General features: G+C 30.6%; 2 protein-coding genes across 2 annotated transcripts; both read left to right on the forward strand.

Moving 5' to 3' along the window:
* The first annotated feature begins 3,954 nt into the window (after positions 1–3,954).
* On the forward strand, positions 3,955–7,683 carry LOC108343936 (receptor-like protein kinase HSL1). The gene is made up of 2 exons (XM_017582393.2): positions 3,955–6,707; positions 7,026–7,683. The coding sequence occupies exons 1-2, from the start codon at positions 4,103–4,105 to the stop codon at positions 7,436–7,438; spliced, it is 3,018 nt and encodes a 1,005-aa protein (XP_017437882.1). The 5' UTR covers positions 3,955–4,102; the 3' UTR covers positions 7,439–7,683.
* Positions 7,684–12,926: 5,243 nt separating this feature from the next.
* LOC108344850 (uncharacterized) lies at positions 12,927–15,645 on the forward strand. Its single transcript, XM_017583365.2, has 5 exons — positions 12,927–13,191; positions 13,797–13,939; positions 14,434–14,618; positions 15,180–15,293; positions 15,373–15,645. Exons 1-5 carry the CDS (start codon positions 12,952–12,954, stop codon positions 15,498–15,500), a joined length of 810 nt encoding a protein of 269 aa, XP_017438854.1. The 5' UTR covers positions 12,927–12,951; the 3' UTR covers positions 15,501–15,645.
* Positions 15,646–16,146: the final 501 nt, after the last annotated feature.

Here is a 16,146-nt window from a genome sequence, read left to right on the forward strand (position 1 = left end):
AAATCTGAATTGAAAATTAAAAACTGAATTGAGCTAAATTAAATCACTTAAATATAATGTGTATCTTGAAAGCTATTTTATAAGTTAATTGTATTATACTCAAAATGTTATAAAAAGTTATGTTTTTATAAAATGTATCCGGGAGATTTGCACGATACAAGATAAGTCAACCATTTTTACAATACAAAATATATATTTATATTTATCAAATTATTATAACATTATATGTTGTTGTATTTAACAATAAAATTATATAATTTATTTATAAATAAGATGAAAAATTGTAATCATGAATATAATATTTAGGTATCTTTGTTTTTAGTTTCGTTGTAGTATGTCAAGTTAGTCCTCCTTTTTAAAAAAAAGTTTCAATTTCATCTGCACATGGTATAATTTGTCTCAATCAAGTCCAATTGTATCGACGATGTTTAAATAGATAATGTTAACTTATTTTTGAAGTTGTGTTGTGCATATTTTGCTGTGGTGACATTGTCTTGAGATATTGGTTGTGATGTGTAAGCCAATTAGAGAGTGACGTGAAATTAAGGTTTACAACTGGGAAAGAAACTTAATGTTAGTAGAATTAGGGTTTATAATAATTGTAGGCCCAACTAACCGGTCACCATCATGAGAGACCTTCTTTAACCTCAACCTATCACAACACAACAAAATATCACCCAAATTCACGTAACCAAAAACCTCAAATTTACAACCACCACCATTTCTTCTTCGTGGCCACACCTATGTGCATTATGAGCCAAAAAAACCAAAAAGGGAGAAATTCTAATAAAATCAACTATCCTTTGTAATCGTAGTACATTTAAACATTTGTAAACCTTAAAAATTGTTTTTGTCACATCACAAAACAATTAACTATATAGGTGTGAAGCTTTTTTAAAAGAAGGACCAATTTAACACACCTTAGCAAAATTAAGGATAAAGAAAATAATTAAATTTAAAATTATACCATATATGTTTATTTAATAGTTTTTTATATTGTTGATTTTTTAATAACTTTTTTAAAATGCTTAAAATTTTTATAAAATGTTATAAACAAAAACTGAAAACCAAATTACAATTTAAATTTTACTGTGTCATGTGCTAACTTTCTCAATAACCTTAACATCTATTAACAAAATAGCCACATAAACTTTTATTAACGACAACAGAATATTTTTATTTTCTTATATACTTCTCTTCCTTTACGAAATCAATTATTTGTCACATTCTAGAAACAAATACATTTGTCAAGCAATCCAAAAGCCAAAACAAATTTAGAATTATAATAATTCACACAATTCTATGTTCTTTCGTATCTACAATATCATATTATATGATCGGGATAAACATGTTTTTATATAATTTTATATAGTACACTTGTCTTCTAATTTTCCATGTAATTTATTTATATATATTGAAAATCAAAAGAATGCAAAAAGAAAATGTAGACATAAATATTAAAATTATAAAGTGAGAGTGATAATGAATAGTTTAATAGTGATGTGACATATTATCTATATTAGTGAATTTGATTCAAAGTTTTGTGTTTGGAACTAACAGATTTATTAATGGAGTATTGGAATTTGAAACTAATTTCGTAAGCAAAGTGAATATTAATTATACTCATTGAGTTGACCAATTTTTTTAAGGATGGAGTTTCTAGAAGGTTTTATGCTTAGGGCAAAATATTTAGAGATTTAATTAACATAAACGATCCATTTCTATATAGTAGCTCTTTTAATTAGTTTTTAGACGCATAAAATTAGAGTAAATATGTTTTTAATAACAATTAAAATTAGGTTTTTTTGTTCTAAAATTTTGAATTAATCTAGTCTTTCATTTGTTTTAATTTAAATTTTTTAACCAAATTTTATTACATTTAAAATTTTAAACGGTTTTTCAATTAATAATGAAAAAAATATATATCAAAAAGTATAAAGAAGTTATTTGAAAGGTCAAATAAATTTAATAAAAATTAGTTAAAAGAATAAATCTACACATTTCAAAGAACTAAATTAAACCAAAGTTTTTGAATGTGAAATAAATTTAATAAAATTTAGTTAAAGAATAAATCCCCACATTTCATAGAATTAAATTAGACCAAAATTTTTAAGTAATTTTAATTTTTATTGAAATTTAAAAGATAAATATATATTTAACCCATAAAATATATTATAGTTTTATAATTAAGTAATTTTAATATCTCAAGTTAAGTTGTTAACCCTTTTTGCATTATCATTAATTTCAGTTAATGGTTTAAATCACTTTAGTTTTGGAAAACTTTTTAAAGATAAGAGACAATGTGTTAAACATTATAAGGGCAAGGTATCAATTTTTTAGAGTTAATATGTTCCAATTATATTATTTTTCACTATTAATTACACTATAATTATGAGATGACAAAGTTAGCTATAGCTTATGTGTAAAAGTATTTCAAAACAATATTAAATTTATTATGAGCTACCTTTTAAATTTCATAAAGATCTAGTGTAAAGAAAACTTAATAAAACAAACTTATAATATCAAATATATTTAATTTTAGATTTTATCCACAAAATTAATATTTCACAAAATTTATATATTAAATTCGTATTGAAAAAATTGTAATATTGAATTCTCAAAATACTTTTTATTTCATTAATATTTGTTGTGAAGATAATTTTTTCTTCAATTAATTTATACTAATGCTTAATATGAATTTATTTGAAACTCTCAATTAACTTTTTTCTTTCTAAACATAAGTTAACCAGTAAGCGAGCTGATATTAAAAATTTTAATATATGAAAAGACAAAAATAAAAGTATTTTAAATATTTTAAAAAATTAATAAAAACTCAATTAACTCTTAAGTTTTAATTATTAACCTATTATACAATTTTAAAATTATTGGTTAAATAAAAGTGAAATTAGAACAACGAATGATAGAGACTTAAATTGATTAGAAAACGAAGTTCTACTAAAATTAGAGTTAATAATCTAAAATTAGAAGAAGAAAAATTAAAACCAAAATTTATTAATAAACATTTGGAAACCAAGTATTGCAATGACACAGTACAAAATGGTTATAAAAAAAATAAACTTTTATATATTTTTTAAAAAAAGTAAAAAAAAAGTATTATTAAATAAATGCAAAAAGTTTTATATATATCAAAATATTACTTTTCATTTGGATTACATTATGTCGGGCTCATATTTCTACAAGTGGTAATGTATCCGTGTACACCACAGGTGGGTATATTTTCATTAAACAATTAAATAAATAAAGTCAATTTAACTCATGATCAAAGTTTGATATTTTTATACAGAAAATATATAAAAAAAAATCGAAAATAAAATCAATTTTATTTAATTATTAAAACTAAAAATTCCATTATTCTATTTTTTTAATTATTGGTTTGTGTTTCACGTCTAAAGGTCATGGTCAACGTCACTATCAAAGCATGTTGTTAATACTTTCCATCATATATAGTTTAAGATTCAGAAATGTTGATCCAAGACTATAGTATAAAAAAAATACTGCATTTCGTAGAAGCTTCTCATATTTTTTATCATTACATTAATTTCCCAGCTTATAAAATCAGGACGGTGTATTCGTCACACAATATTTTTTTTTTTATGATTTCTGTACTTCTTGAAATTTTAATAACTATTTTTTCTAATAAATTCCTATCCAAAGATTCATAAAAAAACAAAATTACTATCATAATTTAAAAATTATTCATTATATTTTTAAATAAGATTTCCTTTTAGAGTCAAAGACCGATATTTTACATGGATCTTTGCAAAACATAGAAATATATGTTATTTCGTATTTATACATTCCAGAAATCGTATCCATAAGTATATACTTAAAAAGATATGGTTATCTTTTAGCACTCTTATCAAGTTATTCTTCACATGAGTTAAAAATAAAAGAATATTGTATATAAGTATCTAATATATCACAGTAACGTGTGAACGGTCTCAAAGCAAGCCAACCATTTTCGACTTTTAATATATAAGTATCAGTGCTGACCATCTTCTCCTCTCTCTGCAGCACCTTAACGTAGTTAAACTGAACACCAGAAAAGCTTGTTTTCTCTCTCTTTTGCACATTCACCTAGATGACTATATCAGTTCAATCATGTATACACTTTTCATGTCACATTTTTCTGGTTTTGTTCTTCTTCCTTGTTCACACAAGCTCACAATCTTTGAATGATCAAGAGCATGCAGTTTTGCTTAACATAAAGCAATATCTTGAAGACCCTTCTTTCCTCTCCCATTGGAATTCAACTTCCTCTCACTGTTCATGGCCAGAGATCACATGCACCACTGGCTCAGTCACTTCCCTCACCCTCTCCCATTCCAACATCAACAAAACTATACCATCCTTCATATGTGACCTCACCAACCTCACACACATTGACTTCAGCTTCAACCTCATCCCTGGTGACTTCCCCACACCCCTCTACAACTGCTCCAAGTTGGAGTACCTAGATCTTTCAGGGAACAACTTTGATGGCCAGGTTCCTCGTGAGATTGACCGTTTGGGTGCTAATTTGCAATATCTCAACCTTGGTTCTACCAATTTCCATGGTGATGTTCCTGCCAGTATTGGAAATTTGAACCAACTGAGACAGCTTAAACTTCAGTTTTGCTTATTGAATGGCACTGTTGCTGCTGAGATTGATAGCTTGCCCAATCTTGAGTACTTGGATTTGTCCTCTAACTTTTTGTTTCCTAAATGGAAGTTGCCTTGGAACTTGACCAAGTTCAACAAACTGAAGGTGTTTTATTTGTATGGCACCAACTTGGTTGGGGAAATCCCAGATAACATTGGAGATATGGTGGCTTTGGAGAAGCTGGATGCATCAAAAAATAACTTAACTGGAGGAATTCCAAGTGGTTTATTCTTGCTGAAGAATCTGACCTCACTCTATCTTTTTCAAAACAGCCTCTCAGGGGAGATACCAAGTGTGGTTGATGCATTAAACTTGGTCAACCTTGATCTTGCAACGAATGATCTCACAGGGAAAATACCAGATGATTTTGGAAAACTGCAACAGCTGGAATGGTTGAGTTTGTCTTTGAATAACTTGTCAGGTGTGATACCACAAAGCTTGGGCAGTCTTCCAGCTCTCATTGATTTTCGCGTGTTTTTCAACAAGTTATCAGGTACTCTTCCTCCTGATTTTGGCCGTTACTCAAAGCTTAAAACCTTTTTGATTGCATCTAATAATTTTACGGGGAAGTTACCGGATAACCTGTGCTATCATGGGATGTTACTTAATTTGTCTGTTTATGAGAATAAGCTGAGTGGTGAGTTGCCAGAATTTCTTGGAAATTGCAGTAGTTTGCTGGACCTGAAAATTCACGAAAATGAGTTTTCTGGTAACATTCCTAATGGTCTTTGGACATCTTTCAATTTGTCAAATTTCATGGTTAGCCATAACAAGTTCACTGGTGAGCTTCCTAAAAGGCTATCTTGGAATGTTTCGCGGTTTGAGATAAGTTACAATCAGTTTTCTGGTGGAATTCCTAGTGGAGTATCATCATGGACTAATTTGGTAGTGTTTGATGCCAGTAAGAACAATTTCAATGGAAGTATTCCAAAAGAGCTAACAGCTCTTCCTAAGTTAATAACCTTGTTGCTTGATCAGAACCAACTCACTGGGGCACTTCCATCAGATATAATATCATGGAAATCCTTGGTAACTCTAAATTTGAGCCAAAACCAACTCTCTGGACAAATCCCTCATGCAATTGCTCAGTTACCTGTCCTTAGTCAGCTTGATCTATCAGAAAATGAATTCTCTGGCCAAGTTCCTTCCCTATCTACCAGAGTCACCAATCTCAATTTGTCTTATAATCATTTAACTGGGAGAATTCAAAGGGAGTTTGAAAATTCTGCGTATGCTGGTAGCTTTTTGGGCAATTCTGGTCTTTGTTCTGACAACCCAGCACTGAACCTTACCTTGTGCAATTCTGGCCTTCAAAGAACAAGCAAGGACTCATCTTGGTCTATTGGTTTGATTATATGCTTGGCGGTAGCAGCCTTGTTACTGGCCCTTTTAGCATCACTCTTGTTTATTAGATTTCAAAGAAAGAGAAAGAAAGGATTAGATAACTCTTGGAAGCTCGTTTCCTTTCAGAGGGTGAATTTCACAGAATCAACCATTGTCTCATCAATGACAGAACAAAACATTATTGGTAGTGGTGGATATGGTACAGTATATCGCATTGATGTTGGTTCAGACTATGTTGCTGTGAAAAAGATTTGGAATAACAGAAAGTTAGACAAGAAGCTTGAGAGCTCCTTCCGTGCAGAAGTTAGAATATTGAGCAGCATTCGTCATACCAACATTGTGAGGTTGATGTGTTGTATCTCTAATGAAGATTCTATGCTCCTTGTATATGAGTATCTGGAAAATCTCAGCCTAGATAAGTGGCTGCATAAGAGTGTTAAACCAGGTTCAGCCAATAAAGTGGTCCTTGATTGGCCAAAAAGGTTGAAAATAGCAATAGGGGTTGCTCAGGGTTTGAGCTACATGCATCATGACTGTTTACCACCTGTTGTTCATAGAGATATAAAAACAAGCAACATCCTTCTGGATTCTCAGTTCAATGCGAAAGTTGCTGATTTTGGACTAGCTAAGTTGTTAATCAAGCCAGAGGAACTAAGCAGCATGTCAGCTGTTATTGGCTCATTTGGCTATATTGCTCCAGGTGAGTGTGACTTACAATCATTTTGTTCCTAACTAGCAAATACTATTTCTTTTTCTTAGTTAAATTATGTGGTACTTTTGAGTAAACCTTAGATTTAGTGCCAAAATTTTAAGACTCAATTAGTTCCTGAATTACTAATTCTTCACTTATAATGCCATCCACTTTTGTGTTTTGTGGATAAACAAGGGAAAATTTAAAATAAGAAACTAACTATAGTGATTGATACTTATAATCTCAGTACAAAATAGAGGTTTAGACTTCTCTTTCCACTGGCATACAAGTTTACTCTCAATTTAACTTTTCATATTTGAATTGCAGAATTTGTGCAATCAACCAGAGTTAGTGAAAAGATTGACGTGTTCAGCTTTGGAGTAGTGCTATTAGAACTGACAACCGGTAAAGAAGCAAGTTATGGAGACCAACATTCATCTCTTTCAGAGTGGGCGTGGCGTCACATTCTGATTGGAGGCAATGTTGAAGAATTGCTAGACAAAAATGTCACTGAAGCCAGTTACTTAAATGAAATGTGCACTGTTTTCAAACTTGGTGTCATGTGCACTGCAACACTGCCTACCAGTAGGCCTTCCATGAAGGATGCCCTACAAATATTGCAAAGCTTAGCAGAACCATTATTTTATGCAGAGAAGGGCTTTGACCACTACTATGATGCGAGGCCCCTTCTTAAGAGTTCAAAGGAAACTATATTGAATGTTGATCATGATAGTGAATGATTAACAAAATGGACAAGTCAGTGAAAAAAATAGGTTTAGCAACTTGAGGCAATGTTTATTGTGTTTGAAAATGAAGAGTGGGGTAGTTAGTTTTTCACAGAGTTGTTGTATAGAATGGATTTAATGAAATGTGGAGTTATGATTACTACCATTTGAATGAAGAGTCATAGTGGAAGCATCAACAACCCACTAAAGTTTTTATGTAAAAAATTAAAATATCAACAAAGTTTTGATGTATTTGTGTGTAGATATTCTACAACACCTTTTTCCTTTACATATCAGTATCATTAGAACTTTTTTTATTAAATTTTGATGGTTATTTTACCACACTATTAAGTCTGTTTTGGCCAAATGTTATAGTTTTGAAAACCTTTCTCTAGATTGCACTAGCTGGCTTAGAGAATCGAAATTGAAATTTGTTTCAAAGGAGAATTATTGGTGACAGCAGAGTTGTGTTTTGTAAGGTTGGAACTATGTGCCGTGTAGAATATATGGCCTTAGATAAAGAGGAAAACTTCAACTTAAATTATGCAATATGAATAGTTTGTTCTTGTTGGATTCCGGCTGGTTTATACTCTTTACGGCCAAACTGCTTTGACTCTGAATGCTGGTTTAGTTGCAAACTTGGAAACAACTCATAAAATCATATATATATATATATATATATATATATATATATATATATATAGTGGGGTGGATCTTCATTTCAAACTAAAGTATACGTTGTATGAAAGTGTGTTTACTTTATTTTATTTGAAAGACATTGGAATGTTGTGAATGTAAACATTTTACACTACCACTTAATATAAAATTGTTATATATAAAAGATTTAATACTGGTCCTCGAAATAGGGACAATGTTAAGAATCGTCCTACCTTTTTAAAAATTTTCAAAGCGGTTCCAAATTTTGAAAAAACTGGTCAACTTAATCTTTTTTTGTTACGGCGTCAAATTTTTAACGGTGCAGCTACCACATGGATAAAAGTTAATGACATGTACAATTTATCTCATTGCGTGGCAACCCTAATTTCCAAACCCTAGCTTCCTTGTGCCGCTAGCACCATGGGCTTGCCGTCAACCACCCTATCGTCTTGCCGCAACCTCGCCTCACGTTTCAGACTCCCTAAAGTCGTGCTTTAGACACCATGGTTGCGCGATCAGGATTACAATTTGGATTTGGAATCTCTGTCTGAATTTCTTTTCTTGCAGGTGCTCGTGGTTTGCGAAGGTGGAGAAACCATGGTGTGCAGGTTGCGATCTGGAGGTGCGGCGTGATGGTTCTGCCGTGTGAAGAAGATGATGAATATTGGCCATGGTGGGTTTCTATTGCAGTGGGAGATGACGCGATTTAGGTCTGGTGGAGGCGCTGATGGCTAGCTCAAGGTTGGGCGAAAGTCGCGAGGAGATGAGTGGAAGAGCTCTGGCGACGATTTAGGTTTCGAAAGATTTTTAGAATTAGGGATTTCTCTGTTTGGGTTTCTGCAGGTGTGTGCGAGAGAGTGCTCTTGCAATGGTCATGGTGGATGGCGGCGACCTGAAAAGTGTCTCATGGTGGAGATGGAAGTCGAGGAAGATGATGATGGAGGACTCGCGACTTTGGCGTTCGTGTTCTGTATTGGTGAAGGTGGTGGCTACCAGCGGCGACGCTGGTGTTAGGTGATGGCGAGGTTGCGGCAAGACGACAGGATGGTTGACGGCGGCCTACGATTGCCCATGATGCTGGCGACACAAAAAAGCTAGGGTTTAGGAATTAGGTTGTCACGCAGTCAGATAAACCGACACATCATTAACTTTTGTCCAGGATGACAGTTGTACCGTTAGAGATTTGACGCGGTAACAAAAAAAAATTAAGTTAACCCGTTTTTTCAAAAGTTGGGACTGTTTTGAACATTTAAAATAAGTAGGACGATTCTGAACATTTCCCCTCTTTCGAGGGAACAAAAGAGATATTAAACCTATATAAAAGATTTTTTTTTTTAGTTTCATAATAACTTTAAAATATGAAAGATGATTTTTAAGCTATTGACATCGTAATTCTTTTACATTGATAGTGAAAGATGATTAAACTTATATTTTATGTTTAAAATAATGTATAATTATAATGTTTATAAAAAAAGATTTTGGGTCATAAATATTTTGAAAAAAATACTTCAAATTTCGTAATGAATAAATTTTGGTTGGATAAATTAGGTAAAGAAAAAGAACTATGGTATGCCAAATAGTAGGGGCCGAATTGTTTGTTGGTGAAATGAGAAAAGTGAGAACATTTATTGTATTTTGTTAAAATGTTTATGTGGGAATTTGTGAACTTAATTTTAGATTATTTTTTATTTGGTTAAAAGTTAACTTAATATAATAATATGTGTATATTGAGTAAGTATTAATTTTTGTAAGATTTAAGCTGAAATAATATGTTATTGATTATTTTTTTTATGTAACTGAATTCTTGAATATTATTTTTATATGCATAGTAGTCTATATCTTAGAGGACTCTAATTGCAGTTAAATTAAAGAAATGAACAAGATGATAAAAAAGTTTTTTCTTATTTACCCAGCAATACATGATGTTTAATTTAGTTAATGAAAAACGAGAGTTTTTTTTTTAATATTTAATTTGATTTCTTAAAAAACTGAGGTGGTGACTCATAAGTTTTTGTACAAATTTATAATTAAATTAGTCTTTGATTCATAGTTGTTCAATCATTACAATCACTTAATGTTTAATGCACTTCTTTATTAAAATAAGTTTTCACATTTGTACAAGCAAATGGTTTTTATGATTCAACGCGATAACTAAAATAATTTCTCATAGTTTTAGTGGTGTCAAATCATTTTTACTTCAATTTAATTGGTATTCTCGATGAGATTGAAATGGTAACTTAGGTTAACATTTATGCATTTTTTGCATAGTAGTTATAATAAAGTGATGGTTTTTTATTTTTATAGTCATATCTTCTTTTTTATTTTTTTTTTCAACAGTTAGTATCTTTTTAATGTGGTCTATTTTTTAAGATTATTCAAATCGTTTATGATGGTTTTGGAGTTCTTTAAATTAGATATTTTTCTGTGTTGAACCTATATTCACTTCAGAATATATTATTACTGTGTTTTTGAGAATAAGGATTCAGAAACTAGAAAGTAAACACAACAACAATAACTGAAGATTAATCTTTCTGTTTTTGCATTTCATATCATTTGAATATATTCATACGTGTTTGTTTAACATATTTAAATTAATTAAACTGGTAGTTTATATGTTTCAAATCATGCTCTGTGAACAAATGAAGACAAATGTGTTGATTATCAAGTGAGATATTTATTAAAATTTTAATGAAAAAAAGAGAGGAAAGTACTATAAAAGTAAATAATGAATTTGAGTGTTTGAGTGTTTTAGGAAATTTGGAAAGTTGTATGTTGTGGAATAATTTGCAATTTTTTTAGAAAAAATTTAGAAAAGGATTGGTAGTTTTGACAAGAAAAAAGGTATGAAAATTTATAATTTTGTCTTAAAATGCCATATATGAAAATTTATACTTTATGCTAAGAAAATTCTACATTGAATAATACTAGTTGAGATGAACATTGTTGTGGTGGGATGAGAGTGTTATCAACATGTTGGATATTTGCTTTAAAATGGAATTGGGTTGTTGAGGTTTGAAAAAAAAATTTATAGAAAAATTGTGTAATAAAGTTTGTAATTTTATATAAAAAAATTTGTATGAGAAGATTTTATTAGAAAATTTACATTTTTAGTAATAATAATTGTGTTAGTATTTTTGGATGTAGTTCTAATAATGTTAAATTTATTATGTGTTTTTATTTAAATTATACATTTTTATTTTCTAATTAAAAATTATTTTCTTATTATACGATTTTCATAAAAAAAAAATTATGAAGGTGATTGATTATTTTATAATATACTAGTCCCAAAATTTTGCTGAGGGATGAATTTTGAAAAGAAAACTCTGGAAAATCAGGTTTCAACAATGCAATAAGGACTTTGAGTCTATTTATGATTCTACTGGTCATTACTTTCTTTAAAAAAATATACTTTTGACAAACATATTTTTTTACATTCAATTGATATTATTCCTTTTTATATTTAATTTTTGTAAAAAAATTATAAAAATTCATTCGTTTAAAACTATTTTATCTTGGTTAAGTGAATCAAATGAATGTCAATAATACTATTTTTATTTTTTTTATAATGATATTAAGTTTATACTTAATGGAGAGAAATGAACAAAGCCTCACCATCACAATTAATTGTTCTCGTAGACTTTTGTAAAATTCTCACTTAAGAACTTAGACAATACATATATAATTCAAATAGTCATTTTCATAAAATAATCCATTAGAGTCAAGATTATAATGTGGGAGGAAAAAAGAAATAATGTTTCTTTATTTAATCACATGTTGACTCCAGGAAATGTAAAATCAAAGAGTGAGTTGTCCTACTACTTTTCAATCAGACAAAATGATCAATAAACTAGAAATCATTTTTGTGTCAACCTTTCATAAAATCTATAAGTTTGGTCATTTTTATTCTTGATTATATGTGGCTTACAAAACAGCTCTTTGTCCTCTTATAAATAATATAGAAAATAAATAAATTATTCATTTGTTTATTATAATTTGACTAGATTTTAGAACTAAATACATTTTTTTATAATTATTTTAAAATGAAAAATTATTATTTATATATATTTATATATGTGTGTGTATATATATATATATATATATTAATATTATATTTTATATTATTGAGGTATTTTTAATATATTTTTCCTTTTGAAAGTTTTCTCATTTTTTTTTTCTTTTGATCAAATTTAAAACTTTGTAAGTTTGAATTCCTAAATGAGTAAAGTAAATTAGGTAAGCAAACAAATGAATGAACTCAAAGTAGTTAACATTAGGTTTTTATTCTATACCCACGCGTGTTGACCGTTGAAACCATAAAAGCAATAAGTGAAAGTTAGAAATGAAAAGTAGTTACAAAAGCTCTGAAAGTGTTGCAAAGTATAAATTGAAATTTCTTTTGTTTATTTATTTTCTTTAATATGCATATTTATTATTATTTTCATCTCAAAAATAAACTTTCTCAGTCAAATCGAGAATAGTATTAATAAGTTTTTTATCAAACAAATTTTTTAAAGCAACCTCACCATTTAATTATAGATTAAACATTCCCAACAACTCTCACCATCTTTGTTTTTTAGGATGAGTAATACTTTAAAATGATAAATATATTTCAGATAATTTTAAAATGGTATTTTTCTATAAAATATATTTGTGCGGGTGGAGGAAGAAAAAATTAGAGTGGGGGAGGAAAATCTCGCTGTGTGGGCAATGGGGGTAGTTTTGTCTTTTACACACCCTATAGAGGTGTAGGAAGAAACCACGGGGCGCAAAAAGTGATAGCCCAATAGCATTGTTTGTTTCAGTGTCCAAAACAAAAAAGGCCATAATAAAACAAACCCAACTGAAACCGAAGCAGAGAGAGCGAGGACACCATGGAAAAGGAAGAGGAAGAGGAAGCAGTGGCACCAATGGTGAAGTTGGGATCGTACGGTGGTGAAGTTCGGTTGATGGTTGGTGGAGAGGAATCCGCTGCGGAGGAGACCATGCTTCTTTGGGGTATTCAGCAACCCACGCTTTCCAAACCCAACGCTTTTGTCTCTCAATCTTCTCTGCAACTCTCCCTCGACACTTGTGGCCACTCTCTCTCTATTCTTCAATCCCCTTCTTCCTTGGTATCCTTCTCTCTTACCCTCCTCTCAGTTTTAGTTAAAAAGATTATTGGTAAAAAAAAGCTTTGATTTTGATCCTGGTTTGTGTTCTAACTTGATGACCCAGTTGCTTTGTTGAGCCCGAATGTGATTTCCCTTTTCATAAAATACTATGGTACTGATTGTTATTTCTTAAAGGTGGAAGCTTATGACAACCATGGTTGATGATTTGTACTATTGAAGCTCAGATTTTTAGAAAAAGAAAACCACTTAACTTCACATTTGGTAATCATCCATATTTTGATCATGGTTTGGGTTATAACTTGATGACCTGGTTGTTTTTTAGCCCGGACATGATTGCCCTTTTCATAAATGCTGCTGATTGTTGTTGGTTAAAGTTAGAGTCTTGCAGTGCCATCCATTGATTACGTTGTTATTGAAGCTTTTAATTTGGAGAAAATGAGCAAGTTAACTTCACATTATTGCTCAAACAGCTTCTGCTTTAGCTTGTGCCGTTTCTAATTGTTGGTTTATTGTTTTAAGATTTAATGTTGAAATTTCCATCATGTGGTGAATTAACTATTGTTAATTCAGCTCACATTTATGGTATTTTCGAATGTTGATTTTAGGGAAAACCTGGAGTGACGGGAGCGGTGATGTGGGACAGTGGAGTTGTATTGGGGAAGTTTCTGGAGCATTCTGTTGACTCAGGGATGCTTGTCCTTCAGGGAAAGAAGATTGTTGAGTTGGGATCTGGTTGTGGATTGGTCGGGTAAGCTCAATTGAAATCTCTTTCTTCTTCTTTATCTGTTCATGACATATGGCTTTGGTTTGTCAGCAATTTCTTGATTAGTTTTTGGTTTCTTCCACATGATGAACTAGGAAAATAGAGGTTTGAGCTTTGGCATTGTTTTTCTTTACAATGAAGCGACAATTTGGATAAACTTTTCAATTGGCCATTACAGTAGAAGAAATAAGATGAAAGATAAAATTGAATCAAATTTCTCCTACTAGTTTAAATATACTTTTCTACCTTAACTTTGTCATAAGCCTTACCTTATTTGTTGTGGTGTATAAGTTGATTTCATCTTATGGGAGGAGTTTGATTCATTTCACTCCTTACTTTGTCTTCTTTTCCTTTTCTGTAACTGTTTATTTAGAAGTTTAACCCTACTAGCCCTTGGTTGTCTAGCAAACGGAGAACAATTATTTTTTAGGTTGTTCTTCCTCAATCCATGATACACCTTTCTTATTTTTCTTCCTTAGTTGTATTGCAGCCCTCTTGGGTGGTGAAGTCGTTGTTACTGATCTGCCAGATAGGCTGAGGCTACTGAGAAAGAACATTGAGACCAATATGAAACATGTTTCTCTACGCGGTTCTATAACAGCAACTGAACTCACATGGGGAGAAGATCCTGACTCAGAACTCATTGATCCCACACCTGATTTCGGTAAAAGTTCTCTCCCTCAACCCCTTCCCACTGCTTAGAGCTAACAAGGAGAAACAAACAAGATTCAACCACGGGCTCCGCAAAACTTATGAAATGTGACAGTGATTTGCGTTCCTATAAATTGTGATTACAGTCATTGTTTTAATAATAGATTTGTAGTTAGTTGCATTTTTTTTCTTCTGTTGATCCGAATGCCTATTGGAGTTACCTTTGTCTACTTTGCTAGCATTTTCTTTTATTACTTTCTTTGATGTTTTTAATCTAATATTCGTTGTGAGATCATTGCAAATACAACCTGTTTTGCAAAATTAGAATTTAGATGAAGTGTTACAACTTATGCCACCATGGTCTCGTGAAAATTTTCGCATCAATTCATATCAGAAGTGTACTTTTTTTACATTCTAGCATGCTGAGGCTCTTGTTAATACTATATTTACTAAAATTGTCATTTTGGTGCTCTTGGCTAATGAGAATTGAATGAGAGTTCCATAAAAAGCTGTTAAATTTTCAACTATTTATATGAATAGATTGTTGATTCAATACTTGATTTCCTGTTATCAGTGCTAGGATCTGATGTGGTGTACAGTGAGGGGGCAGTTGTGGATCTGCTAGAGACTCTTATGCAGCTCTCTGGACCAAATACAACAATATTTTTGGCTGGAGAACTCAGAAATGGTAAAGAATTCTATTCCTTTTTCTTCTTTTCCGGGACCACAATCCATGCCCTGTGCTGAATAGTGTTTTCTGATTTCAGATGTCATTCTTGAGTACTTCTTAGAAGCTGCAATGAACAATTTCACTATTGGCCGTGTGGATCAAACACTGTGGCACCCTGATTATTGCAGCAATCGTGTTGTTCTTTATGTTCTAGTGAAGAAATAATTGTTGAGATTAATTTTTGATTGTCTTGTGGAATGCTGATAGCATAATGTCCATAAAGTGCATTAAGAATGAGAATTGTGAGTTTTTTTATCACTATATTTTCTTTGTTAACCAATGAGTATTTTGTTGTCTTTTATCTGGAAAATGGAATTTGTATTCTGTTTGGTTATTTAAATCAATGTAATATTAAATTTGTTAATTTATTTTAAAATATTAAAATCAGTGTCCATATTTTTTTTGAAGGTAATTAAAAAGGAACATAAAAAAATTGAAAGAATGTATATTTTCTGTTAAAGCATGCACAAATTTATTTTTCGTTTTTGATAATAGGAAATGCTAATCAGTTGTGAACACCATCTAAAGAAAATAAATGTTTTATGCAAAACTATTTATTTAATTGACGTTATAAAAAATTGAGTAGGAAGCTGTAACGATACAATATAAGGTTACCAAGATAAGTTTAGTCCTAACTTTTCTTCCCAATGGTTGTAACAAATTTAAAAAGTTTATTTTGTTTTTAAAAAGAATTAAAATGTTTTATTATAAAAGATATTATTTAAATATAAAATTTTAAAGAAATTAAGAGAGTAATTTAATTATGGGAGAAATTTCGATTACTTAAAATTGGAATTCTAATTTGAATAAT

Source organism: Vigna angularis, chromosome 8 (assembly GCF_016808095.1).
Source record: "Vigna angularis cultivar LongXiaoDou No.4 chromosome 8, ASM1680809v1, whole genome shotgun sequence".
NCBI classification, from domain to species: domain Eukaryota; kingdom Viridiplantae; phylum Streptophyta; class Magnoliopsida; order Fabales; family Fabaceae; genus Vigna; species Vigna angularis.

What these genes read in the sequence shown, in the direction of transcription:
- LOC108343936 (XM_017582393.2), top strand. Translation starts at nt 4,103, where the DNA reads ATGACTATATCAGTTCAATCATGTATACACTTTTCATGTCACATTTTT. An exon ending in ATTTGGCTATATTGCTCCAG is followed by an intron (nt 6,708 to 7,025) that starts GTGAGTGTGACT and finishes TTTGAATTGCAG; the next exon opens with AATTTGTGCAATCAACCAGA.
- LOC108344850 (XM_017583365.2), top strand. Translation starts at nt 12,952, where the DNA reads ATGGAAAAGGAAGAGGAAGAGGAAGCAGTGGCACCAATGGTGAAGTTG. An exon ending in TCTGGTTGTGGATTGGTCGG is followed by an intron (nt 13,940 to 14,433) that starts GTAAGCTCAATT and finishes TTTCTTCCTTAG; the next exon opens with TTGTATTGCAGCCCTCTTGG. An exon ending in GGCTGGAGAACTCAGAAATG is followed by an intron (nt 15,294 to 15,372) that starts GTAAAGAATTCT and finishes TTCTGATTTCAG; the next exon opens with ATGTCATTCTTGAGTACTTC.